Source organism: Vidua chalybeata, chromosome 13 (assembly GCF_026979565.1).
Source record: "Vidua chalybeata isolate OUT-0048 chromosome 13, bVidCha1 merged haplotype, whole genome shotgun sequence".
NCBI lineage: Eukaryota > Metazoa > Chordata > Aves > Passeriformes > Viduidae > Vidua > Vidua chalybeata.
In genome coordinates, this window is record NC_071542.1 from 12,319,697 (window position 1) to 12,347,548 (window position 27,852).

Here is a 27,852-nt window from a genome sequence, read left to right on the forward strand (position 1 = left end):
TCTATCTGTGATTACTCTGGACTCCACAATCTGAGATTTCTTTCATTCCAGAAATCATTGGAATACAATGCCTAGTAGAGGTCATATTTGAAATTGCTTAGGCAGGCACATATCTTCCTTCAAACTCCTAAAACCACTTTTTCTACCTTAATTCTTTCATCCTTCCATGGGAATCTCATTTATCCATGTTTTTCCATGCAGTCTGGAGATTTCACTATTGCATCAGCCTTAAGTCTCACACCAGTGAGCATCCAGCATACTTGAGGTGTAGACAGAGCAGCCACACAATTCATTCCCAATCATTTCTTAGCAAGATGCTCTAAATGAAATGAAGTAGAATTGTGGTTTTCCTTTGTTACAGTTTATTTCTTGCTTATGATTCTTCAAAACAGCTACCTTGCCAACAATTTCTGGATCAGAAAACTCTACAAACCTTTGCCCAGTTCAGATAACTGGTTTCATACAAGACAAAAGGAACCACAACCACATTGTGGTTTCCAATAGTAAAATGTAGTTAAATGGATGCTTGAACAAGAGCTAAAGTTAAAGCTCAACTTTACCAAAGCCCTGGTGCTGCCTTCAAATTTAAATTCATGCTTGAAGATTGTGGGCCAAAGCTTTGGCAAGTGTGAGCTGGCCACCAGTGACTTGGCAGAAGATTTAGCTCTGCAATAGCAAGGAGAGAGCTCACCATTTAAGACAGATAATAATTGGAAAACTCAGGTTGTCCATGAGCAACTAGTAGGTTTTCCTCTTCCTTAAAGTGCACAAAGATGTATTAATACAGAAAAAAGTGATTTCATTCTGATAGTTCCCCTGTGACAGGAGTGTCCCGACACTGATCATGCAGCAGCTCAGTGATGGCCCTACAGCTACTGCATGTTTAAATCAAGAGGCCCAGGTGTGTGTCACTCTGGAAAGGGCATGTATAAAGAGGAAACTCTGCCCTTCCCAGGTGCATTCCCATGGGCCTTCGTAATGGCATCAAAGGACAAGATCTTTAGATTTTTTTTCAGCTCCAAAGTACAGGGGAACTCAAGAGAGCTCAAGCTTTGGCCAAAACTATCCTACCCAGAGCCACAGCAGGGGCACCCTGCCAGAGGAGCAGCGGATGGGTGTGGGGTTTGGGTAATACTGGAGGGACTTGGGAGCCCTCCACGTTTACCAGCAGAACATGCTGCTTCACGTCCCCAGTGCCTTTGCCTTCTTTCATGCCAACTATCTCAAACCTGCTTTGGCAACCTGAGCCTCTATTGTGTGTAATCAGGTCAGGTTTCACTTGCAAACCTCTGTTTTTTTACCACAGTGTGTTTTTAACAATCACTGAGGACTCAGACAAAGTGCAGAAGCTAAGGTGATGGCCAAGCTTTCTTGTGGTTCTCATCCCTTGCAGCATCTCCTCTGTGCACCATGGCAATGCCCACCCCTGCTGAGCTGACTGGATTGCAGGACTCTCTCCTAACAGTGGAACCAGTGAAAAGCACAAGTAATTTCACTAAAGTAAGAACAGCACAAAAAACCATAATGAAATCAAGCAAAATGAAGAAGATTGCAAGGGAAAAAGCAGCATCTGAAATGGATATGCCCTGTCTTTATACAGGGCTAAGAAAACATGGAAATAAATACAGCCTGCAATCTTGCTGTGCTGAGACCTAACATTTTAAACCCTTAGTTAGAATGACACAATAATTCCAGTGCTGTTTGGATTACAGAAGATGCAAAGTTTTGTGCACATTCTGATGCATTTCTGCACTTTATATGTATGGGAGATAAATTATGTGAGTAGTGACTAGTACAAATAAATGAACCAGAGCCAGAGCTCTTCTGGAGGGATTTCAGGGACAGCAGGCCAGGACTTATTTGGATTCTATTTCAAAACTTTCTGGAAAGAGAAACCTCTCTGCACATCAAAAAAGCTGGAATAGAGTGAAAGCAGAAGCATGTCTTTGCATCAGTTAGTGTCAAGCTTTAAAACCTTGCTTCCACACTCTCAGAAATTGCTGATACCTATCATGAACATTTTGGGAAAATTATAAAGCTCGAGACCTTTGGAAAACAGAATGTTTTCCAGCAACACAGGGCAGTACCTGTTGAAGTTGCTGGGGCCCAGGATGACGTTTCCAGGTGCTCTGCCATTCCACTGGAGGATTTAATCCTGCTGGAGCATGACAACAGGCTGGCACTGCTGGCACACGGCTCGCCCGCTCATGCCTCGGGATGAGAAGGGAATGCTGCTCTGGCAGTGGGCAAGGTCAGGTTCTTGGGGCATCTGGCCTGGATGTAAAGCTGAGGGTGAAAGGAAAATGACAAACATATCCATTAAACCAGCCAGGCGCAGCCGTAACATGTGCATTTGATCATCATTGCCTGTAAACAGTTTCTGCCAATGAAGAGTTCAGAACATTTGGAAAGTCACTGAAATGTTTCCAGTTCAAATAAAAAGGTAAACCAGAAATAGCATCTGCAGCCATCCATGGGGACACCATGAAGTGAGATATGAGATGTACAGTGCCATAAAAATGTTCTCTATTCAAAGTCTTTAGGGAGAAGGGTAATCAAGGAAGCATCACAAAGTAACTCTTTTTTTATTGATTCAAATAACTGCACTTTAAAAACAGGCTTATTCCATTGAAAATACAGAAAACTGAAGTTATTTCAATGGCCTTTGGACTAGGCCCAGTTATCTAATAGAATCCACATCTTTGCTCTCAAGTAGCAGACTAGGCTGAAATTCTGGGGGCTAAAACTTGATGTCCTGACTATATGACCTTATAGACTAAATACCAAAGTCCAAGGCTTCAGCAAAGCTCTTCTTGCAGGGACCAAGAGATGCCTCTTACCTATAGCTCTACAGACCAATTACAAAACCACACTCCAGCTCTGTGCTTTTTCTGCCCTGCCATCACTCAAAGGCAAATTCGTGTGGCAAACATTAGTTTTAAGGCTGAATGTATGACACTGCCCTGCTTTCCACCATGTGAAATTCCAGTGCAAAAGGAGGATGCACAGCTAGTCATACAAATCTGTCTCTGCATGCAGGGCTGTTTCAGGCAGCTTGTCATGTTCCCTGAGGGTTTCAGATGCACAAAGGACAAATGAGGACATCTATAATCCTGCTGCCTTCAGTCTCTTACAGTTCTCTTAAGCTTCTACATGAGCATCCATCCATCAAAATTATTTTTAAACTCAATTTGTGTCTTTGAGGTAGATCTGAATGGAAGCAGTAGTTTCTTATCAGATTTTAATTTCGCGAGGATATGAGTGCAGCCAAGACTAGCAGAGAGGTTAAAACTCCATCTATCAGGATATCTGCCTGCTAATGCAGGGCACTCACATCTCCAGATCTGCTTATCCTCCTCTTGTCTACAGAAACTGAAAGCTCTGCAAAACCAGCTCTCTCTCATTGGTTTGTATGTGGGCTTATTTTCATTAAGGATTCGAGTGAGTTCAGCCCTAGTTCCAGTTTCATGCTCAAAGGGATCTTGCAGTTGATCCTGCTCCTGGTGTTGATTTTGAGCTCCTACGGATCTCCAATAGATGGACCACATTTGCCTACCCTTCATCTCACCCCTGGATCCAGCAGCCTCATGCTGAATGCTTAAATTAAACATTTGGGTCTCATGCAAAAGGAGCAGTCCAAAAGTGGTTGTGAAAGTTTCTCAGATATTCAGTCCACTCCGCCTTTCACACCATTAGACTTCAATGATGAGAAGCTATTCTGAGTGGTATCTGTAGATACTGGAAGATTAAAGTGGATCCCAGAATGACATTAACACCAATTTTTCCTGATGGCTGAAACTATTGATCAAGTAATTCACTCCAAACAACATCTCTGGGCAGTAACCCATTTGCTCATTCTTGATGGATCAAGAAAGACTGAATTATTTTACAGTCTGATAAAAAAAGCCTTTTTCATCTATGAAACCAAGAAGAAAAACCTATTTTTCATTCACATTCAAACCATGGTTGGAAAGCCAATAACACACAACACAATAACCCTCGTTTCAATCTCACTTGGCCCCATCAGGATGGGGTAGTGCTGAGGTCAGAGCAGGGGATCCATCAGGTACATTCAGACCTGAAATCCCATCAGTGTATTAATTGTTCTCAATCCAAACAGCATTTTCTAATGAAAGCCAGTTGGAATGAACACTTGTGTTGCACTTACTACAAAATTAAATGCACCAATGAAAGGCCAAGAAAGGAAGGAGATGCATTCAATGAATCCCAAAGATTCCTAGATTACAGGTTCCCAAGAACAAAAGATTCCTATGTGCTTTAAGCTATTTGTGTAAAGATTAAAAAAAAAAAAAAAGGGAGTGAGAGAGCTTTGCATGGCTTAAGCTGCTTGCTATTATGAATGAACCCAAAGAAGTGCTGGAATAGTTTCCAGAATGCTTCAATAAGGTGATGAGGAAAGGAGGTCAGAGATTTGTTGGTAGCATTTTCCTCCTAAATGGTGTGTAGGGAGCAAGTTACAGGTCTGACATTAAGAATAATGATCACGGCTGTTTGGAGAATGAAATGGTGATAACTAGAACAAGGAAAAATGCCACACATACATTATAGAAACATTGTAAATTTACTTGTAAGTTACTTCTGGAGTGTCATTTGGTCTCCTGCAGTGACAGTGGCCACTGAGTGAATGCTCTCCAGAACAGCAAAACTGCAAGAGTGTGATTTTCAGTCCCATAGAAATAAAACAGTATATCTGACAGATCTTTGAAATGTTTCTTACTAAAGGAGGTTACAACCCTGATGAAGAAATCCAGATTCTATGTGAAGAGACTGTGGAACATCACTAAGTCAACAGGAATGAAAAATTCATCCACTTTCTAGAATGAGAAATCCATCTTCCTTAGAACCACCTCCCTAATTTTTGTTTGCTTTTATCAAAATCTTTAAAAGAAAATGGGTCACAGAGAGACTTTAAAATAAGAGAAGTGGTGACAGATTAATGTGGTAGGAGTTCTCCTACTGGTTAAAACATTATAAAACGTGAGGCTTCTAATTGCTTGGGTGGTTTAATGGACATAGTTATCATTTTAGCTGCTTGACACTTCATGCTGAAGAGATGTGTCAGATTCCCCCATGCTTATGTGGCAATTTTCCCAAGTAGATTGTGAAACTGAGAAGGTAAGGTCCTTACAATTCAGAGGGATCTGCTATTCAACTGGAGAGTGAGTATGAAGATAAGCAACATGCCAAGTATTGGAAATTACAATCTTGATTTCTGAGAAAAGGTTTTCTTGCTTTCTTGTTCTGTTACTCTTGCTTTTGTCCTGCCATGCTGTCAGCTGTCATGTTGGTGCAAAAAAACCTTAAAAATGAGAAGATCAAAACATACCTTCTCCCTTTCTGATTGACTGACTGTTCAAAAAAATGTTAATATCTTAGGGAAAAACATTTTCTCAATGAAATCTCCAAGTGAAGGCTTTAAAATTCTTGCAGAAAGAAAAAAGTGCAGCTTTCTTTCTCTAAGACATGCTGGGATGTCACTGGCATCAGGAAAACTACTTTGATTTTGAACTGATGTGCATCCAAATACATGAACTGAAATATCCAAATATCTTTATCCAAATACATGAACCATGAGCTGAAAAACATCTCGCAGGCTTTTCCTTCTTCCCAGTGTGTGAGGTGCTGATAATCCTCAAGCACCACAGATATCCTTAGGCTGTACAGTTTCCTGTGGCTGGAAAACCACTGCTCGCTGCCTCCTGCATCTCTTGCTTGCTTTACATTTAAGAGCATCAGAACCAAAGCCAGCCACAGAGGCACCGAGGCCACAGACGCAGCTGAAGATGTGAAACCCAGAGATGAAGGATCAGCACAAGTGCAAACATTCACTGCAAGAACAGAGTTAACAAAAATGGAATAATTCCTATTTCAGCCAAAGGCAGTGAAGGAGTGACTAAGTGAACAGGTGTAAAATCAACAGCATTTCCTAGAGTATTTTAGAATTGCAAGGCATCCATTTTTTTTAATTCAAAACTGACACTAATTTGGCTTTGTGGCAGTCTCTTATGACTGTCTAACACCTTTTTAAGCTTATAAAAGAAAACAGCACATACTGCCAAAAACTCTGCTTATTTTAATAAAGACTAATACCAAGAGAAGTTTCACAGCCTCCCCTGATGTGCTGCTGTGAAATCTGCAGGCAAACAGTAAATGCACAGCTTCAACTGCCCAGTTGAACCAAGGCACTTGTCTTACAATTTATATATAAATCAGAAAAGGTTTAGGAATCTCATTTACATTGTAACAAGTACTGAAGGTGTCAAGGAGTCTCCAGTTCTGTGCCACTGGAAATCTCACACACCTATATGGAGAGAACTATGAAGCCTCTCTCTACATTTTTCCTTCTTTATTGGCCTTTGCAACAGCTGAAAATCAGGTTGATGGGACACCAAGGACCTTGGTGCCCCGATGGTGAAGTCTGAGTGACTCAGAGACTGTCAGAAGATGTGGTGCTGACAGCTCTTGTGTTTTCCCTGTGACTTTCCCTCTCTTTAGTGTTCCTCCTTTAAATAAGCCTTGCTTTATTTACATTACAACATGAGAAATTCAGTTGTCATTAAAGAGCAAAGGAGTTGGTCCCATTTGGACAACAACAACTCCAGAATCAAAAAGGGAGGACTAAAAGACCTGGTAGTTCTTGCTTAGTGGATTTCATGATTTTAAGGTGGTCCCCAAACCATGAGGCATTACTGAGTGCTCCTTGCTGAAGGAAGCCCTCGGACACCACAGTGGGAATGGGATTTGATGCTCCTTGGAGTCACTGAGGAGGAAGGACCACAAACCAACCACAGAGGGTGGGAATGTCAGCCTGAGCTGCCAGATTAAAACATCCTCAGGAAAGCCCATCCCCAAGATTTTTGGATCTAGAAACACTGCCAGAGGAATTGTTTTTCCCCAGGCATTTCCTTTCTTGGGCAAATTACATCCAGGAGAAGAGGAGCATGAAATGGGAATGAAAGAAACCAAGCAGAAAGGAATTAACTGTACTCTAGGCACTTAGCTCAGAAAGGATTTGCCTGCAATGTTAGTTGAAGGACTTGGATCTCAGTTTTCCATGCCAAGTAGCCCATCCCTAGACTGACTATCTTGGGCTCCATTCAGCAGTAACACAGGAGTCACTATTTCCTTCAGCTCAAAGGATATTTTCACCTGCTTGCACTAGGGGAGAATACAAGTTCTTGTCTACCAGAGCTACATGAAAAGGAACAGAAAAACAGATTTTGTAATAAAGTTGTTAAGATCAAAGCAAACCATCTTTCTCCATAATTGGATTCACTCTTTTGGGCTTTTGCTCTGAAGTATGACACTCGGGATTTAGCAAACAAACAAGCCACCAGTTAGAAAGGGTGCTGAGAGTCAGAGTGAGGCTGAAATATTCTAACAGTTATCCTCTTCAAATTAATCAAACCCTACGGCACGAGACCAATTTCTTCTACCCTGCACATACATATATTTCCCTCCCCAAAACCCATAAAGTGAAGCATTTAATATGACCTTTACTCATCCTGCTGGATGCTTATTAGTTGAAAAATGCTGGTAAGTAATGGATCCCAGAGAAGTAAATGTTTATGCTTGCCTAAACCTAGCCAAGGAAATTTTCTATGGTGGAAAAACTGTCTCACCATGTAGAGTGCCATAACCAGGAGGATATTAATAGAAATAAAAATATAAATGCCTACTTGTTTGCAACTCTGAATTTAACTGTTAGGTTGCCAGAGCAAGGACGATTATTTCTCTAGAGACACAGAGCCAAACTAAGTGCCAAGGACAAAACCCTATTTCAAAGGGACTGTTTCATAGGAGCCCAATCCTGTTTCTGCCCAGCCAAAACACACCAGGGTTTTTAATTCCAGAGTTTAGATACTTAAATAGCAACTCCTGCTCTCTGCTGTGCAACTAAAGCAAATGCATCCAACTCTTTTAGCTTAAGGAGACATGCATACTCTATGTTTGACTGTGGCATTCACTGCTGGCAAGGTTTAAGGCCATCTCTCAGCCTGTGATTTTTGCATGGGAAATAAGAAATAGGTGTGAGTTTGCATCTCAACCACCCATTTCACCACCCTGAACACAACTAGGATGTACCACAGAAGTAACCTCTTCCATTACTGAAACCTGATTCACCAGAACAATCCACTAGAGCCCCATGATAGTGTGGACAAATGCCTGGAAAAGAAAACACCAAACTCTCCCCCAGCTGGATTTCAACTTGCAGCAAAATCATACCAAATTTATTGTTCACCCTTTGTGTGAGTAGTGCTGAGCAGCTCCACTGCCTCCCCCCTCACCAGAATATCTGGTGCTGGCTGGGCTGCCCCGTTACCTGTGAGTTTCCCAGGACAGGTCAGCCCATTCCAGCAGGGGACACTGAGGGAGCTGGGATGAGGCAGCAGGGACTTGTCTGCTCTGCCTCTGAAGGTGTCTGGATACCCTGTCAGCCAACCATCCACACCATGGAAGATGGACATTTTCATTGTCATTGTTTCCAAACCACTGGCCTGGTCTGCCAAAAAAACCACTTTCAGTCCAACCTAGAGGAGAAAATAAGGTGAAAAATCACTGCTTAGCTCAAAGTAAGGACTCGGCTTTGCAGTGTTTTGACAGTGATAGAGCTGGAACTAGGAAGCTCCACTGTGTGAGCAGAGTTTTGTTTTGCCTCTTCTGTTTAGAAAATATGGCAGCCGTGCTGGTTCTGCCTCTCATTTCTTAATCCCAGGAGATATTTCCACAAAAATTTGACTTTTGGTTCTTTGAAGTGCACCCACACCACCATGTGTTGCTTGAAATCACACAACAATAAACTGAACAGTGGCAAAAGAAGAGGATTACTGAAAGTGTAGGAAAATACTGGATGATTATGAAATTTACTGAGGAATATCACAGCTGTTAATAAAGAAAAAAAAAACCTAGTTATTTGTGGAATTTTCTCATATCTTTTCAATGTCCCTTTTAAGTGGTTCTGTCAGTGCCATTTTTTTTTCTAATTGTTCTTCCTAAACTCCCATAAAACTTATAAAAGTTTTAAATTCTCAGAATTGGCTCTCATGCACATTCTAATATAGCCCATGGTCTTTTGGGTTTTTTTTTTTTTTTTTTAGGAAAGAGAAATAACAGGAAGCAACATTATCCTCATTGTGCATAGCTCTGCTCTCAAGATTTTTCAGTAGCTAAGTAAAAATATCTGTCCTGATATGAAAATACATCAAAACAAGGAAACTGCAGATGTTCAGCAAAAAAAAGCATGGAATATTTTAATGTCTGCAGATGAAATTATTACAGGGTGTGAAGATTAAGTTCCGAAGTAATCAAGAAAATAATTACTCCAGGTCAAGCACTCTGGATGAATCTGGCAGCAATGCACATAAAAGCAGACAGCATAAATAACAAGGGGATCATGCCCACCCAAAGGACTGTCATTTGTTCCATTTAACCCAACTAATTTTAATTGGACTGTGCACATGAGTAGGAATTGGGGTCAGCAGGATTAGGCTGAAAGTTTTTTAAGGGCTTTAAAGGCTTTATTTTAACAATAATAAACAGAAGGGCTTAGGAGAATAGGAGGTTTATTGTGACTCTGAGTTGGATGGGAAGTCCATTGCCTTAAAAAAAACCCAAACCCTGCAGCAACAACTACTTGCAGAATAAAAGTCTTTATTCCTTTAAAAAGAAATCAAAGCCTAGAATCCTTTTCTGCCACGTTCTTGTCTAAGTATGAATCTCATAAATACTTGAGGCAGTCTCCTTTAAAGGAGGCTCAAACACTTGAAAATTTAAGGTGCATTTCTGAGGCTTTAAAAATCTTTTTTTGCTGCACCACAGGAAGTTTTTCCCCAAAAGGCTACTTGGCCTAGGAGGATCGCAAAAATTCTTGTTATTTTCTTTTTTTTTTTTTTCCTCTCATTTTAATTTAAAAAATGAGATATTTAAAAATGTAAACACTGTGCAGCAGCTCAAAACTCTATTACAAATACTTTGTGATGGCACTTCTGGAGTTGCATATGAAAACAGACACTTCACTGGGGAGGAGAACAAAGTCAACTGCACTTCAAGCCAAACGAAGGCACAGCCAGTAGATCTTGCATTTGATCAACACTCTCAGTATTTCCACCCAGCAGCAGACAGTTTGGGTGCTAATTTTATTCTTATCTCTAACATTCTCCTCTAAAAAGTCTGAAAGTCAGAATTAGAGTGGAAATTTTAATGAGCAGTGTCACTTTTTGCATAAGCCTCAAGGTTACCTTACTTTGGTACACTGTGGGAGAGGAGTGCAACTGAGTTTGCAATTACAGCTATGGCAGTGTATAATTTTTCCTAAGTGAGCACACAGGAACAAAGACTCTGCTCCTCAGGTTTGTTCACATGGAGCTGGGAACAAACTAGAAGAAGGTGCAGAGGCAGATCATGTCTGGATACCACGCTATTCAGACACCTAATTCTCACTAGGTGTGGCTACTTCTGAGTGACACGGTATAAAGGATACTTGGGTTACCTGTCTGAAGCCTGACAGTGCTCTGTTTGTAATCTCTTAAGAATGTGCTAACTCAACCTGTCCAAAGGCAGCACACCTAACACACCTGCAGGGAACCCTGACGACTGCACTTTCCATATTAAAAAATAATAAGGTGCTGGAAATCATTGTAATAATTAGCAATTTCTTGTAACATTCAAGTGTTTGCACAAGCTGCCAACAAAAGACATCTCACTGTATCACTGCTATCATTTTAATAAAACCATTTTCATCTCGTTTACCACCCAAGGTCTCTGTCCCCATGGCTTTTCCTCTGCAGGAGTGATGCAAACCCTCTCTCTGCCAAGTTCCCTTTGGTCAGGAGTCTCTTTAGGGTTGGGACTGTTTTTTTTCTGCTCTCTATTGCAGGAAATAACAGACTTCAACTAACTGTCTGCTTTTCTTTTCCCCACCATGAGCTGTTTGCAAGTGTGTGCTTTGACACAGAAGCCCAGCACTAAAACAGCACAGGCTAAACATAGCAAAGTCAACATTAGGAAGTCCAGCCTAGGCCATGTCTTAGTTAGGCTGGACTGCAATCCCATGGCAGTTGCTAGTCCATAGCCAGGGGTCAGTACTGGCCCCTGGGAGCTCTCCTGGGGACCACAAACCCACCCAACACAGACCACAGGGATTTATTTGGCAGAAGCAATTCCTGTGGTAGGGTTGGCACAGGTAGGAGTGGGATAGGATGGAATCCACCCTAAACTCCTGGCTGCAGGGACAAAATGACCAGAGGGACTTTTAGCAGGGATGTGAGCTGGGACAATCTGGGAGTCCTGCACCTGTTGAAGGTGGCCTTGCTGCTGCTCCTCACCTCACTCTGTGCCTCAGAGGGACAGAGGGGTGAATGGGTGGCTGTTTTGTGACTAAAAAGAGATATGTCAGGTCTTCTGAAGCAGTGATGCACCAGTGTGTGGATGTGGCTTGTTCTGGGCTGGGCATCTTCCTTGAGCTCTCCAGGTCCTACTGACAGACAGAGATACTGGAGACCACAGCCATCAGTCATCCCTCAGCTGGGTTACAGCCAACTGCTGCTTCCACTGCTTTGAAATAACCTTTTAAAACACTCTTCTCAAAGCAAACAAGCCAGCCCAGCAATAATATTGCAATGGATAATGCATAGATAATATGTGAGATTCAGCTTTGTCAGTGGATAGACAACTAGAATGCTTTGTGTGGAGTGCAATGTTTAGGTCTTCTGTTCTGCTTCACTGTTATTTTTATGTTGGAATTAAACAAGATCTGACTGGCTGTATTATTTTATTGTCTAACCAATCTGCTGATTAGTCTGATTAATTATACAATTATCCTTCAGCATGACTAATAGTTTTGTCATCACTGTACAGCTTGCAGTAATGTTTAATTTCTTCTTAAAGAACAACAGCAAAATGGTTGTACTTTAGGGAATTAGTACTTAGCCATCCTTTAAAAACTAATAAGATGGCTAATAAAACTAAGAAGTCTGGAGATGGAAAATTAATTAAAATGGTTGACAGGCTCTATCTTAACTAGGCAAAGATATATTACCCCATATAGCAATGAACAACAACAACAAAAAAGTAAACTGTCTGTGATCCTACAAGTATAAAATCAGATGTAGCACATCTGGGTTCAATCCAGATAAAATAGAATCAAAGTGAAAATTGCTGGGATGCAGATGCTTACAAAAATACATGGTTTTTAAGCTGGCAAAGGAGCAGTTTCAGAAGTTGATCTTTTCTTGGAAATATACAAATAATAAATAATTATTGAGATCATGTCATTAGGGTTTGTTTGGTTTTTTGTTTTTAGGTTTTTTGTTTGTTTGTTTGTTTTGTTTTGGGTTTTTTTGTTAATAGGGTTACACTACACTGGTTTAATTTGTTTGCAGAACTATTTAGGAAATCTTCTGATCATTTTTACTTTGAAAACCCTAGATCCTAAAAGGTGTTGCAGTACTGAACTGCCTCTCAAACAGACAATGCTGCACATTTCGCAGGCTCATTGGACTCAGATGTTGTGACTGTATTATAGAGTTGCATTTTCAGCCATTCAAGGTATAACCAACCCTTTGCCAATATGCATAAATATCACCTGTCTGAAACCATTCTGGTGGACAGTCCTACAGCCATTACTGGAGGAAATTTTCCACTCTCTTCCACTTCACTGATCAAACATTTTTTTCTCTAAGATCCCCTCCCTTGTACCATGTTGATTTTCTTGTTAATGTTCCTCATGACCATCTTATAACCATTTCACCAAGGGAACACATGAAGAAGGAACAGAAAATTACACCTTATTCTTGTTCCAAAGGTCCATAAAGCATCCAAGGCAATTAAGATCTTCTCATGGAAATGCACAGAGAACATGTTTTTTACTTAGAGGAAAAGTCAAGTGACTGCAATCAACATCATCCTTTCATTAAATACCCCCTGCTTGTTGGTCTAAAGTGTACCAGAGAGGGGACAGATAAACTCTCTGCTTGCCAGAGGGAGTGATACTGGTCAATCTCAGAGCAATGGAAATTTTCCTCAAGGTAAAGCCAAACCTCAAGCCAAAGTTACTACAGTTCATGGACATCCTAACAACTATGGACCTTGTTTGAAAAAAACTAAGGAGAAGTCATGATTCCTGGAGAGAGCCAGGTGCAATCCATCATTTCCAAAGCCAAGTGTCCAGGGTCATGATCCCTACAGGAATCCAAGGCAAGGACTGGAATTGCTCAGCATCCTTCAGCTTGTGCCAAGGCAGAGATACAGAGCCCCATTCTGTTGTCACAGCTCAAGGGAAGTCCCTGTTGTGAACAGGAATTTCACAGCTGATCTCAGAAACTGGGTCATGGCTTTGCTTCTCAGTGCATTTGCTATTTCTGTGGAATTGTTTTTCAGCTTAGTGGCTCCTGGTATCTCCTGTGTGACCCTCTCAACCTCTGAGGCCAGCTCCTTACCAGGTCCTCAGCAACTGGCAATGTTGCACCACCTAAGACGTGTGTTCTGGGTGTTCTGATTACAAGGTGAAACCCTTCTCCAATGCAGATTTCTTTGTGTATGTCTGCCCAGGCAGAAGATATCAAATTTTACTTGCTTATAAATAACCTTCATTACTAAGAAGAAGAGGGTTTCAGAATTAGTTGATGGCATGCCCAATGTAACACACACCTCTGCTTGGAAATCCTGCTCTAGGGTAGACCTCTCACCACTGCTAAAAACTTCAAAACCTATCACATCTAACAGCAAACATTTCTGCTTCTCTCACTTACACTTTTCTCCATCAGGATCTGTGACACTTTGTTCTGAGGGCTGATTTGCCAGGAGTTTATAATGAAAAACCTGATGGCACTTGAGTATCTGTCAACAGTCAGGGTGAACTTCTTGAAAGTGCATCTTGCCATCCTGACAAACCCATCATAAATCTGGAATCCATGGACAGGGAATGTCCTAGGAGATTTAAACACAAACACCTTGATGCTGCACCACTGAAGCACCACACAAGAGCCATTTGGCATAAGTCAGATTCTCTAATCCATTCTCCACTGACTAATAAGCCAAGGAGAAAACTAAATCAAACACATTCAGTCAAGAATGCTCTCAAGCTGTTGGCCTGAAGAGTAAGTTTGCTTGGATGCTTATTATTTCTGGCCTGAACAATAATTTAAGCACCTGGTATAAATTACTCATTGGTAGCCACATTAATTCCTGGGGCTTTTCTTCTACCTTAAGCTAACGCCAAGAAGAAATGGCAGAAGAATAACTCACTTGTTTCTGGGCAGTGTTCTGTGTTCTTCATTTGCCCCTTTTCCCCAGTAGCTGTTTTGGCCTCCCTGGGAGCCAAAGTTGCTGCTTTCTCCAACAAAAATGGAACATGTAACCTCCAGGCTGGAGCCGTTGTCTGTCAGGAAAGTCCCATCACTGCAAGCAAAGAAACACCACGTAAATATGCAGCACAGCACCCCAATTAATTAACACTTTTAATTACACCACAGACACAGTAGAATTTGTGTCCTTAATTTGGGAAAAGGTGCGTGCACCTCTATAAGAGCCTGCTCTAAAGTATGTTTAGAAACAAGGAAGTTAGTGACAAGGTAGCTTTGTGCTTGAGCATCAGGACCTCCTGTCCAGGACCTCCTGTTCAGCAGGAAATATTCAGCAATTATGATTAATTCCCCAGGTGTGCTGAGGCAAAGAGAATGAAAGGCTGAATTGCCTCTTGTATTTATGGCTGCCCAGGGAAGCCTTGATGTGGTCGAGAGAGGAAATGTAAGCTGTTCTCCTGTATTAGCAGGGGAGTGTCTCAGTTTCCATTCTTGAGCATGTTACAATGGGGGGAAAATGGAAAGAAGACCCATTTTAAGAGATTACCTTGCCAGAGTGAGTCCAATTCCATTGTCTGAAAACCTGGGACAAAGGAAACACAATGGTGTAAATGATGAGGAATGTCTGCAGTGAATTTGGCCTACAGACCTATTTATGCCTGTTGTGGGGGGAATGATATAACAGTAACCTACCCTGAGCTGCAGAAAATAATGTCACCATCCCTGGCCCAGGCCCTGTGGTCATTATTTTTAAGAGCAATAAGACCATCAATCATGGCAGGAACTCGTGGCTTTTCAGGATCAGCATCTTGATGTGCGCAAAACCTGAAGAAAGAATCTTAGTTAATGCAGCACAAGGGATGCAGGAATCAACTTCAGACAGAGGCAGTAATGCCCAGTAGATCTTTTTTGTCTTCCAGTTATTGGCATGGTAGGTCTAAAGAGGTGATATGCCCTGAATCAGAGTCAGGATATTAGCCTGATTTCACTTTTGAGCTTTGGTGTAAAGCAGAGAACAGGAAACATTCATAAGGATGAAATTCTGGCCCAGGTGATTTCTCTGAATTCTGAGCAGGTGATTTCTCACTAGACACCAGTGAGCCCACAGCTACTCCTTAATTTGATTCAATGTGATTTAGAGGCATAGAAAACATTTTTCCCAAGTCATTCAGATCCTTTTGTAGATGTCCCTACAGGACCCATTGAGAATCCCTCTGTTGAGGCTGGAAAATCAATTAGACACTTTCAGGAATCTCATTCAGCAAAGCTAACAGAGTAATTGGAGCTGCTCTCCTTGCATATACAGACCAAACCCCCATATGCTTCTGTGGTTGCTGAAAGAGGAGCTGTCAAAAGCAAAAATATTCTCCCTGGGAACTGGATGCATCTAAATTGCTCACAGGCTATTTGTTGCCACAGTGGCTGTTAATGGTAGATTTGTGCTATGTTTGGGAAAAAAATGACCATTACTCTTTCTGAGTCTACCCCCACCTCCTACTTCTTCCAGCTGAGGTACGAAGGCATGTGTCTCCTTGGTGCCCGAGGGGGTGACCCTGGCAGGGAAATGTCACAATTCTCTCCTTTCAGACTTATGGGAACATCATATTGATAGGGTATGATGGAGGAGAGAAAAAGCCAAGGCTTGACCAGGAGCAGCAGCTGCAGCAGCTTCCTCACATAGACCCATAGGACTGCAGCGAGGCAGAAAATGGCCCTAATTTACCTGCTTACACTCTGCAAAAGGAAGCTCAGACATTTCAAAGCAGATGACAAAAACTTTTGAGGCTACTTATTTTCCTCATTAATCCCAGACCGATCTCAGCAGCCTCTTACATCACCTTTCAGATGTAAGTTCTTCTGAGCAATTAGTGATAAATATTAGAGTTTACAAACCCACTAATGCACTAATGGGATCTGGATCCCCTTCCACATGCTTCACTGCTTAGTCCTCACAACCCCAAGTGCATGGGTGTCCTTTTTGGCCAGCAATAACACAAACAATCCCGTGCATAGCTATGGAATAGTTGCCTCTGCACATCAGAGAAAGCTTGTGGTTTTTTTCAGATGCTCCAGCCATAATGAGGCATTAATGATCTGCTAAATGCAATGCAGAAGCCAAGATGCAGTACAACTCATGTGCTTACCTGGCATTATCGACAGTGAGATACTCCCTGGGATCCTCAGGCTCTCGTTGTCTTTACTCTTTTTCCAATAAACAAACCAGCCTGGAAATGCACACGCCCCCAATTACTTTATCAGATCGCTCAACAGGGACCAAAGATCGCAGATTTTATCAATGAACGTGGGCAGCCAGTGCGTGCAGGCACAGGAGCACCAGCAGCCAGGGCTCTCCCTTCCCTTTCGGTGTCTCCTGGCGCTGCTCAGCATGACATTAGCACAGGATGTAGCACGCTGAAGTCAGGACAGAGCCTGCCCTGCCATATGTTATGCATCAGCATCTGGGGCTCTCTTCTGACCCAAAGCAAGGCTCTGAACTCCCACTCGCCCTCCCTCGCAGAAAGCAATAAGGGACCCTGCCAAGCTCTTGATAACTTTTTGGAAAAAGAGTGTTGTTAAGAATTAAGGCTTTAAATAACAAGTGACGAGTCCCCCGACAGTCAAAAGAGAACATGAGCTGCTGCAGCCAACTTACAGGCTTTGGGCTAGAGCAGCAGCTGCCATGGACCAAGATGTAAAATATACAAAGCACAGTGAACAAATCCAATTTCTATCTAGAATATTGAGAAATAAGTTTAAAATGCTTTTTATGTCTTACAGGTAATGTTTTCATGTCAACAGTATATTTGGGGGAGAGCGTTTTTCTTGGAACTACCCTTGAATTTTTGGTCTTATTTTCCAGAGGTGATGAGCAGTCGTTGGCACAAATTACTTTCCCTCCTCCCCTTACATCCTGGCATCACTGTGGTCAACAGCAGTGCTGAGAGTCCTGCCTGTCTCTCCTTAAATCTCACTTAGAGTAGGTGCACTCATAGCCTGGGCACTTTCCCTCTAACACAGCCACCCAGCTGAAGCTCCTGGAATGGGACCTCTACTCCCCTCAGCTCCCTCTTTAATATTTAGAACAAACAGGGTCCCCAAAAGTTAATTCTGTCTTGATACAGCATTAAAAAGACCTTTCTCAAAATGTGAGACACCCACAAGCATCACAGGGCAGCACACACAGTCAATGTCATGCTATTATATTGACAGAAACATAAAAACCATCACGTGCCTTGAAATTGGAGGGGACTCTGTTGTAAAACACTCCCGGGGGGTGTGTTCAGCCTGTCCCTCTGGGTGTCTTCCTCAGAGTGCCCGGGGGGACCCAGTGGAAGAGGCACCATATCCCAACATCCTAAAAGACAAAGGGAGGTCTGAGCAATGGGGCACTGCAATCAGAGATACAGGCTACCTTGGGAGTGTAGCTTTTCACACTGTGCTGGCCAGATTTCTGACCTGAGCCTGTCCAACATGTGGGTCCTGGGGGACACACAGCAGCCCATAACTGCTACACCTCCCAGCTTTGCCTTTGGCATGCACAGTAGGGCCCCGGGGCACACACAAGGGTTCTAAAAATGCATTTATTGTGGGTGAAATTCAGGTGGTTTATTAGAAAACAGTCAGGTCTGTACAGGTATATAAAACACAAATGTGTTTTAGGTAAACATAAGAGATAATAATAAGGAGAGAGTATGTATTCATATGTAGAAATATAAAATTTTATTGAGCATTTAACTATTAACTACTAATAAAAAAATCAATATTTTCTAAGAGATATCACACACTACTTCCAGGCATAATTGTAAGAGAAATCAGTGGAGAAGTGTAGGCAAATATTTGTTCTTAACAGAGACAAAGGTTGCAGAAATACATATCCAAATTCTGTGTCTTACTAAAAACTTATTGCTCCTGACATCAATAAATAAGTGTAGAATATTTGGGAAGTGGAGGCAAAGCATAGCTCTGCCATTAAATGGTTTTACCTGAGCACCAGCCACTGCATTCTCTATTAAGCTGTTGTTTGGATTTGCAATCCAGAACGTGCTGACAGCCCTGAAAAATCAAAATCAAAATGATCCTAAGCAGTTACCAAACAGGAAGGGATACATTTTCATAGCACTGCCCTGGACTTGAGCCACAACTTTCCTATTGACTTTAAAACTCCACACAACCTTTTAATGACACTCTTTAAGGAAAATAAACCATCTAGTAATGTCAGACATGGTCATTTATGGAGCCACATGCTGAACCTATTGTAAATTATATGTGAACATTAACACAAAATCCATGCTCTGTTCAATGCAGCTGAAGGAAATCCAAGGTTTGGGGCTTTTTTTAAGTTAAGAAGCTTTGGAAAATGTCTCAGAAGTGAAACTTCTGGTCTGTTTTTTTGAAACTTTAGGGGCAATGACAGGAGTTAGGGATTCTCTATGAATTTATGAAGCTTCTACATGAAAAAAACAACCCAAATATCCTCGCAAGCTGCAAGTGGCCCATTAAGAAGAAGATTAAGGAGATATAATGTTGATGTTTGCCCCAGTAAGGAATTTTTCTTCAGAGGGAAGATCAGTAGTGGTACACACAGAAGCCAGCTATAACTATAAAAGCATTGTCATCTGTTGTATTACTTCACTGGATAACATCTTTTGCAAGTAAATAATAAAGATCATGTATAAAAACACTGCTAACCTTCTAACACTGAGAGGTGCCTCCATCAGTCCTGGAGCTCACTGGAACTAGAGGCAGTGTGCATAACTGTGGACTGATCTTAAAACTACTCTGAGGAAGATTACATGCATAATTAAGGAGAAATTGCAAAATACTGGATTTAAAAATACCCTCAGCTCTCAGAGAGAATATTTGATTCAGTGTCATAGAGTAAATATCCACATAAAGATGCATAAAGATAAGTGTGTCTTGCATGATAAACCAACAAGTCAGCATGGTTAATCTAAAAGTTTTTATGACTGCAGCATTTCCAAAATTAAATAGGGTGTTCTTTAAAATGCACCATGCAAAGTAATTTATATTAACGAGATTCCCATTCTTTCTCCTCCATTCTCAGAAGGTGCAGGGCCACTTCTTTGCTGTAATAACCATCTTGAGTAGAGATGGTATTTTACTATTTCAAGCTACTTAATATTAATTGACATGCTCAGGGATATTGCATTAAGCCCTAATTTGACCAAAAGGGCTTAGCACAAGCTTCCTTTGATGTACAGTCTTATGAAGATAAATTCAGAAATCCTTCTTTTAAATGTAAATACTAAATCAGGCTAGTTAAAATACCAGCTATTTGTTACTAAATCTTACAGAAAACTTAACTTTGTACTCAAATGATCCCTGTCAGCATTTATATTCCCTCTTCAGGCATACAAAATTCCTGTTGACGTCAGTTATGTCTGTGCACGACTGCAAGATTAACTAATATTAACCTTCTTGGTTATTTTTGTATACAGAGGGATACTTGAAATAAATCCATTTCGTGGAATCATATCCTGTAATTTCCCCTTGATGGGCTGCAACTGTACATAACATCTGGAGTCACAAACAGTATGGTCCCTATAGGTATAACTCTGCTGGATTTCATTGTTTTCCTTGCAGCCACCCCTCAAACTTGTCATCTGCTGCTCTTGCTTCTGCCTCAATGAGGTGTCCAAAAGAGAGTTTAAAATGAGGCACAAAAAAATGAGGTACGCAGGCACCCAGTTCCCCCTGACTGAGTGCTGGAAATCCACTGGACCCTACACATGGGTACAGCACCTTGGAGTGAGCCACGGGGAGGGTAACAGAGAACTGACACTGAGCACTCAGTTCCACTGAGCTGTCACATCCCTCCCGGCCAGCTGAGTCTTGGAAACACAAATAGGAAATGGATTTAGACAAAAATGCAAGTGTGCCTGCCAGCCTGCTAAGGTCAGTAAGTCTGGCTACTTGCACCCTCCCAGATGATGGGCAGAAGCTGTGCTGAGGAGGCCATGGAAGACCAGCTTTGGACAGAAAAGTGCAGCAACAAACTGCTCATTGTTTTAAACAGCATTTCAATTGTAGAGTTTCATTCTTCTGCATTTAGCTGCAGTTTGGCTAATTGTGCTTTAGAGGGCTGCATGAAAAGCCAGACTTGTATCCAAAACCAGATTTTAACTTCAATTAATATGATAAGTCTCAGCTGCAGGCTTGTATGGCAGCCCTGAAAAGTTACACACACGAAACTGCAGTGATCACTCTCGTGACCAGGACTAATGTGATTAAAGATCACTTACATTTGCACTCAGAGATAAGGGTCCATGCCATCAGAACAAAACCCCAATAACTGATCAATTCCAGCATATCACTGATAGAAAACCCAAGCCTGGAAAGGCACCCACCTGCAGCACTGTCACAGTAGCATTTTACTGTATGTGCCAGCATGAAACACTGTCCCCAGCACAAGCTGCAGCCTTGCTGCTGTGGCCAGCACCAGATGATTAAGACACCTCTAAACACTGAATTATAAATAGTTCAGCAACACAATATTCATGACCTTTATGCCCTGCAACGTTAGCCATGACAGTCTGCACACGCCTGACATGTGTCCAGCACTGGGCACATCCCAGCCTGCTCCCAGCCTCCCGAGGAACCCAAGCTGCTGCTGGCTTGCAAAGCAGCACAAGCCTGGCACAGAGCAGCAGATGGAGAAGGGGAGTGCAGACAGCTCTGCATGACCCACACACAGTGGAGCACAAACCACTCTGGCAATGTACATCTAAAATTACATCCTCTAATACCTCTCCTGGCAGAGAGGAGGTTTTCACTCTGGTTTACTCTGCCTCTGGGCTGGAATTTCATGATCTGATGCTGAAGCAGGTGCCTGTCTGTGTTATTTAACTGCCTTGCTCTGATACACATGCTCTTCTCTGGAACAGCAAATTATTTTAAATTCTTTTAAAGCAAGGCTGTTTATTACATTTTAACTACTCTTCATTTTAATGACTATAGATCAAAGCTACATGAGTCTTTCAAAGAATCCCATATTTAATCTTTGCTATAAAATCTTCTCACTGATTCAAGTACTCAAAGCCCTCAGGGTCACATGACCAGGGCTGGATCTCACTTGGATTATTGATTGCTCTGTTGCACCCCACACATGCAGATAAACCCTTGAGTACTTACTCTCTTCTGATAAAGAGCAAGACCATACACCATTCTTCTAAGGACCATTATTAGCATAAGGCTTTTTATTTCATCCCAGACACAATACTTCAGTTCCAGAGGTTTAATACCCAAGGGGAAGAAAGAAAGCTAAACTACATCCACACATACTGCACAAGCCTCCTGAATCTGTACACAGAATTAGGCTCTACAGAGAAAATCACAAATATGAGAAGGCAATCAAAAATTGTGAGTGATCTGAACAATATAAATCAAGTTTAGGATACATGAAGAGTGCTCCTGTGTTGTACAGGTCCTGTATTGCATTTTCATGAATACATTCTTTCAGGGGGCCCTTTCACACATGGAGCACATCTCTATTTTGTGTCTTACACTACTTTTTCAGTCCTTACAGGACTGAGAAAAAGTTGTCAGGAAAAACACAGGAGGTCACAGGGAGTGTCAGCCTGAGCACCCACCCACTGAATGAGGAAATGCTCACAGACACCAAAATATCACTCAGGGTCCTGCAGAGCACACAGCAACTGAACACGTTGGGACTGGAGCAGGAATCTCTCTTTTCCAGCTGGGACACGTATGGCTTTTGTTGTGACCTTTTTTTCCTAAGTTCAGAATGCCCTTGTGAGTATCTAGGTCAAAGCCAAGTTCCTCAGGACTTTCCTGGCACTGAAGTGACCATTTGGGTCTGTTCTGCTCATATTTTATTCCCTTTGTCACATGACCATTTTGGGATATATTTCATGTTACCCTGACTTGAACAAGCCCTGTCTTTTTTATCTCATTGTAAATTAAATGGAGCTTCAGTCAGCTCCATTTATACTTCACTGCTTTAATTTTAAATGAAAGTTCCCTTTATCACAAACTGTCCAGAATTACCATGGCAAAGATTTCCCTGCATCTAATCACACTATATCTGACCTGATAATATTAATTAGACTCTGCTGAGAACCAGACATTTATTTCAAACAGCTACACTACCAGAGGAAAGTCCTAACTCAAGCAAAGGTGAAGTCGGGACATTTCTTGAGAAAAAGATGCCTTATTTCAATATTCTGATATCTCTTTGCGTCACAGATGGCTCTTGCTATTTAGTCCTGGCTACACAAAGAACTGAACTTGTTACTAATAAAATCTGTGTCCTACCAGAAGGCCGTGAGTTCCACCCCGAGCAGCAGTGGTGATTGCCAGGTTATTGAGGTGCACTGGATGCTCATATCCCCCTCTTGCATCCACATCCTCAGCCAGGGGAAAATGCACAGGGTAACTGCCCAGGATCTCTTGCCCCATGTTTTTTAGTTCCACTCCTGAGATGAACAGAGCTAAAATTCCTTAGGATCTGTTGAGACAAATGTAAGATCCAGGTAAGGCGTTACAATAGAAACACACAAAAAGAAAAACAGGTTTGGGCTTTTTTTCTCTCTCATTAGGCAATATTTTTGCAGAGTGAAACATGGTCCCGGGAGGAAGTGTGAGCTCCCTGTTTCCACCCACAGCAGCTCAGGACCTGCAGAGCCATGTGCCAGCAGCTGCACACCTACGGGCACGGGGCTGCCAAGGAGCAGCTGCCAAGCAGCATGTGCAGTGTTTAGCAATAGCAGTGACAGACACGGTGCTCCTGCCAACTGCAGAAAGGGGGAGCATTTGCCACCAGGCTCTATTTCCTGGCAGCTTCTACTGTGAGTGATTTCAGCCCAGATCTGCACAGCTCCTCAGTTTCCACCGCCTGGCACAGGGGCAACTTTACACAAAGCCCCTGCAGCAGCAAGGCTGCCCCCAGAACACGTGAGACAACCGAGAGGAGGCAAAGCACAACAGGGTGAGAGAGACTCAGCACTTCTCTGAGCCAGGAGGCAGCAGGTTTGCTCTGCAGGAACCACAATTCCTTCAGTGACATCTCATGAAGTAACTTTGCATGGGCCCTATTGACAGCAATGCTGCCAAAGAGTCCCCTCAAAGGGAATCCCCTAAAAGGGCAGGTTTTTGCAGATATAGGGAAGAAAATGTCTCATTGCAGGTCTTGTTTTGCAAGACAGGCTAGCAAATTTCCCCCTTTTTCATAGACAAATATACTTTTTCCCATACACAAAATGGTAATTTGATGCTTTATATTGCTTGTTTACAAACCAGGAAAGGAACTATCTGAAACCACCTACAATCAAATGTATTAAAAATTACTCACTTTAATGTGCCCTCCGAATGTATCAAAAAGAGAAAAACTGGCATTGATATTTTCCATAGCAGGAGTCTTCCATTTCTCCTTGAATAAGTATATTTCTGGTCAGAAAACCAACCTCTGCCCTCATATCAACACCACCTATGACTTCTCCAATGTGAAGACAGAGTGGGCTGCCTGTGGAAACCAGAAAACTTATTATTCAGGATGAACACAGTGTCTTTATTACTGAATTGTTCCAAGCAAGTGCACACCTTGCATTTAAACAATCACCAAGTCTGGGGACATGTCAGTTTTTAGTATCTCATCCCAGAGGCTGCTACAAAGAACTGCTGCCTCTGGTAAAACTTTCAAGCTCCAAAATAAAATTAGGGCCTTCAGCTCTCATATGTGCCCTTGTATTTATAGGACAAAATCTACTTAAAAAGACAAGTAAATGTAGAATGTAAAAGACAAGACAATGTAAATATTTACCACAAATGAGTACCCTGATAAAAATATTTCATACCATCAATTTTCACTTGACTGTTTTTCTTTGGACAAGAAAAGAGACTAAACTCTTCAGGCCGATGCATAAAATAATCTGTACTGGCAGTGACGATACCAGGTCACCAAGTAACCAACTTGTAACCCCATCCACCAGATGAAGAATTATTCCTCTGGACACTTCCACTTTAAATCCACTATGAGACACACCTGAGAAATGAAGCAATCAATTATTTTTACAGCTGCACGTGGCAGAATCATGCAATTAGATGAAGAGCACACTGATTTAATTTTGATCTAGATAACCCTTTGCATGATAAAAGTGCTCTAGCATTACTTTGAGAGAGTACTTCTGTTAGCTTGGTCAACATCCACAGAAGCCAAAGACTATGGTATGATTATCATTGCACTGTTCAGATTCATGGCAGCCACACAGGAAAAGCAGAGCAAATCAACAGAAGCAATTCTCAGGGAAAACTGAACCTTTTATCCATCCATCCATCGGAAGAAGTAACAGTAAAACAGGTGCCATCACATGTGAGGAAATCTCTCTGGGCTATGGCTAACCCCGTTGTTCCACTCCCGTTACACTCCTGCTTATCTTCTGCTCTGGAAAGCTGATCCCCTCCGAGAATCCCCACCAGCGCCCAGGACTGCCTGAAGGAGACAGGGAAGGAGCAAACCGGTGATATTCTGAGCCCTCCACCCTGCAGAGAACTTGGGCAGGAGGGAGCGCGCAGCATGGCACAGCTCCCCTCCCTCTGGCACCGGTGGCCCGGTGCATATTCCTCCCGGGAACCCACTGCATGCCCCCGGTACACACCGCATCCCCCCGGTACCCGCCGCATCCCCCCGCTACCCGCCGCATGCCCCCGGTACCCACCGCATCCCCCCGCCCGGGGCCGGGCCGTGCCCCGCTCCGCCGCTCGCTCGGGCCGAGCCCCCGGCGGCGCGGAGCTGTCCATGGTGGCTCCGCTCCCGCCCCGCGCCGCTGCCGCCCCCGCCTCACCTGTAGCGCAGGCGGACGATGAAGCTGCTGCCCAGGCGGTCCCGCAGCAGCAGCCGCGTCTCCGGCGTGAGGCTGCGGGCGGCCGAGTCCCCCAGGGCGGCCGCCACCACCCTGCCGGGGGCTACCGGGGGCTGCCGGGCCAGGAGAGCGCTGAGCCCGGCCGCAGGTGGCTGTGGAAGCGCCCCCGCCAGCAGCCGCGCCGTGCCGCCGTCCAGGAGGCGCAGGCTGAGCCCGCGGCTGCCCCAGCGCCTCTCGGAGGAGTCGGGGCCGTGGCGGAGCCGGCCGGGATGCAGCGTCATGTCCAGGAGGGCCCGGGAGCGGCGGCGCCGGCTCCGGAATGCCGCCGCGACCCACGCCCACGAACTTCTGCCCGCAGCTCTCCGTGGCCGCCCCCTCGGCGGCTCGCCCGTACAGCGAGCCGGTGGCCCGCGAGCCGTAGGGGCAGCGCTCCGAGCCGATGTGCAGCTCCCCGCCGTCGTGCATGAGGATGTAGCGGGCCCGCAGTGTGACGGGCGGCCCGCGGGGGCGGTCGGCGAACACCAGCTGCCCTGGGTGGCGAGGGGAGCGGAGGGGCTGGGGGCGCGCACCGCCGGGCCGGGAGGTGCCGGCAGGCACGGCCGGGACATCCCCGCAGCACCCGGGCTCCGGGGCGGGCGGCGCCCCGCTTACCTCCGCGGCGGATGACGAGGGAGGGAGGGCGGCGGAGCCCTCGAGGCGCACGGCCGGCCCACGGGCCAGCCCGGCAGGTGTCGGAGCTGGGTCGCCACGGGGCGAGGTGCGGGGCGGCATCCGCGCCGGGTCCTGCAAGAAACGGGCGGCGGCAGCGGCGGCGGGATCGGCGAGGCGAGGGGGCGCGGGGGGCGCGGGGAGCGCGGTACCGACCTGATGCTGCGGCCGATGGCTGCTCCACGACGCGTCACACGGCGGCACCGGCACCGGGACCAGGTCCGGGTCCGGCGCGAAGGGCAGGAGGAGCCGCGGCTCCCCGGGGCTCCCCGCGGCCGGCGCGTCCCGGGCGGTCCCGCAGCCCGGGGCCGCCCCCGGCCGCAACACGTGCGCCGCGACTTTGCACGGGGCCGCCAAAAGGCACATTTTGCTTTGGATGCGTTTTGGTTTCGTTGTTGTTTTTTTTTTCCTCCTTTTCCCCCTTCACTTAACGTCGCAACGGCGAAAGCAGAAGCCCCGTTCCCTCTGCACACAGCCCGGGAGGCGGCGAGCACCGCAGCAGCGGCACGGCCAGAGGGAGCCGGCGCGGCGCGAACCCAGCGGCCGCTCGACGAGCGGCACCGGCGGGTTCCAAACTTCGCTGCAGACACTTACCTGTCCCGACAGCGCCGACCGCGGACTCTGCCCGCAGCCTCTCGGAGCTGCCGCACCGGGCGGGGCAGGCAGGGCAGGGGCAGGCAGGCGCAGGCAGCTCCCGCTCCTCCGCTCCGGCTGCCTCCCCTCCGCCTCCCTTTTTATATCCATCTCCCAACCGCTGGCGGTGCCCGCACTGTTTACAGCGGCTCAGCCGCTGGCTCCTCCCAGCCGGGGACGTTCCCTCCAGCCTGGACGTATATCTACGACCGGCGCCCTGATGCCCCGCTGCCCGCACGGAAAGGTCTTGCCGAGCTCCGGGGGCAGCGGGCTCCTTGCCGGGCTCCCCGCGGGTCTGTGCAGACCCGCTGAGACCCTGGCGGGGCTCAACAGCCCTATGCAAAGGATGCGGCTTGGTGCCAGCCGTCTCTGCAAGGGCAGAGGGCTGAGGCACCCCAGTCCCCAGCTCCTGAAGTCCTAAACCGGGGCTTGGCATGCCGTGGCCCTTCCTGGGAGGCAGCTGACCCCTCTAGCACCTTCCCGTGGGGGGGTTTCACCCTGTACTGTCCCGTGTCTGGCAGATCTAGGGACGACACTGTAACCCAGCAGCTGCAAAAGCTCCCCTGACAGCGGGTGAGCAGAGAGGTATTTGCCACTTCACCCCCATCAACCTGTACTCCGAGTCTGCAGTGAGAGGAAGAGGGAGAGAAACTGCTCGGACAAGACACAGACACAAAAACCCCATGTGCTGGGACTGCCTTCCTGGCTTGGAAGGTTCCAGTCTCAGTGGCCATGGCACTTGTCACACCATCACACCTATCACACCTGGCACTGACTATCACACACTGGTTTGTTTTCCATGAACCCCAACATCACGTTTTTTCATAGACTCTGAAATACAGCACAACTGACCTTCTGGATGACACATAAATCCAGGTATCTGCTTTACTGCAGCCACAGCCTCTCTCCCCCAGGGTCGTAATCCCTCATCTCCACTCGAGAGCCCAGCATCCCGAGAGGACAAGTCAGAAGTGGGTAGGCAATGGTTCCAGCCACTACTGCTGCCCAGGGCCAAAGCCAAAGAGGTGTAGAGCCATAGAGACATTTGTGTGCCATCATCTGGTCAAACTGTTCCAATCTGTCACCTCTGAAATTTATTCTGGTGCAGGATTTCTTCTGACAGAGGGCACAAAGACGCTATAGTCATGTTAATAAGGAGCAAATGCTGTCAGACAAAATATGGGAACAGACTGGAAGCAGAGGGGGTGGGTGAGGGGCACAGCCCCGTGCCCCATGCTCCAGGCAGTAGCTCTGGTGAGGGAGCAACATTCACTTGTGCCAAACGAAACCCATCCACTCTCTTATGCCCGGTCCTGGGACCCAGAGAATTACTGAATCTGAAGATAAGCATC

General features: G+C 44.8%; 1 protein-coding gene across 1 annotated transcript; it reads right to left on the minus strand.

The window, feature by feature from the left end:
• Positions 1-8,252: 8,252 nt before the first annotated feature.
• Positions 8,253-26,936, minus strand: LOC128794777 (cell surface hyaluronidase-like). Its single transcript, XM_053954980.1, is given in 21 exon segments — positions 8,253-8,552; positions 13,770-13,947; positions 14,266-14,418; positions 14,869-14,904; positions 15,015-15,146; positions 16,466-16,504; positions 16,506-16,546; positions 17,554-17,583; positions 17,585-17,676; positions 18,305-18,374; positions 22,617-22,776; positions 22,778-22,809; positions 23,653-23,679; positions 23,681-23,823; positions 24,155-24,251; positions 24,254-24,344; positions 24,622-24,789; positions 25,142-25,471; positions 25,473-25,689; positions 25,811-26,059; positions 26,462-26,936. Coding segments are annotated over 21 exon segments (3,060 nt in total).
• Positions 26,937-27,852: the final 916 nt, after the last annotated feature.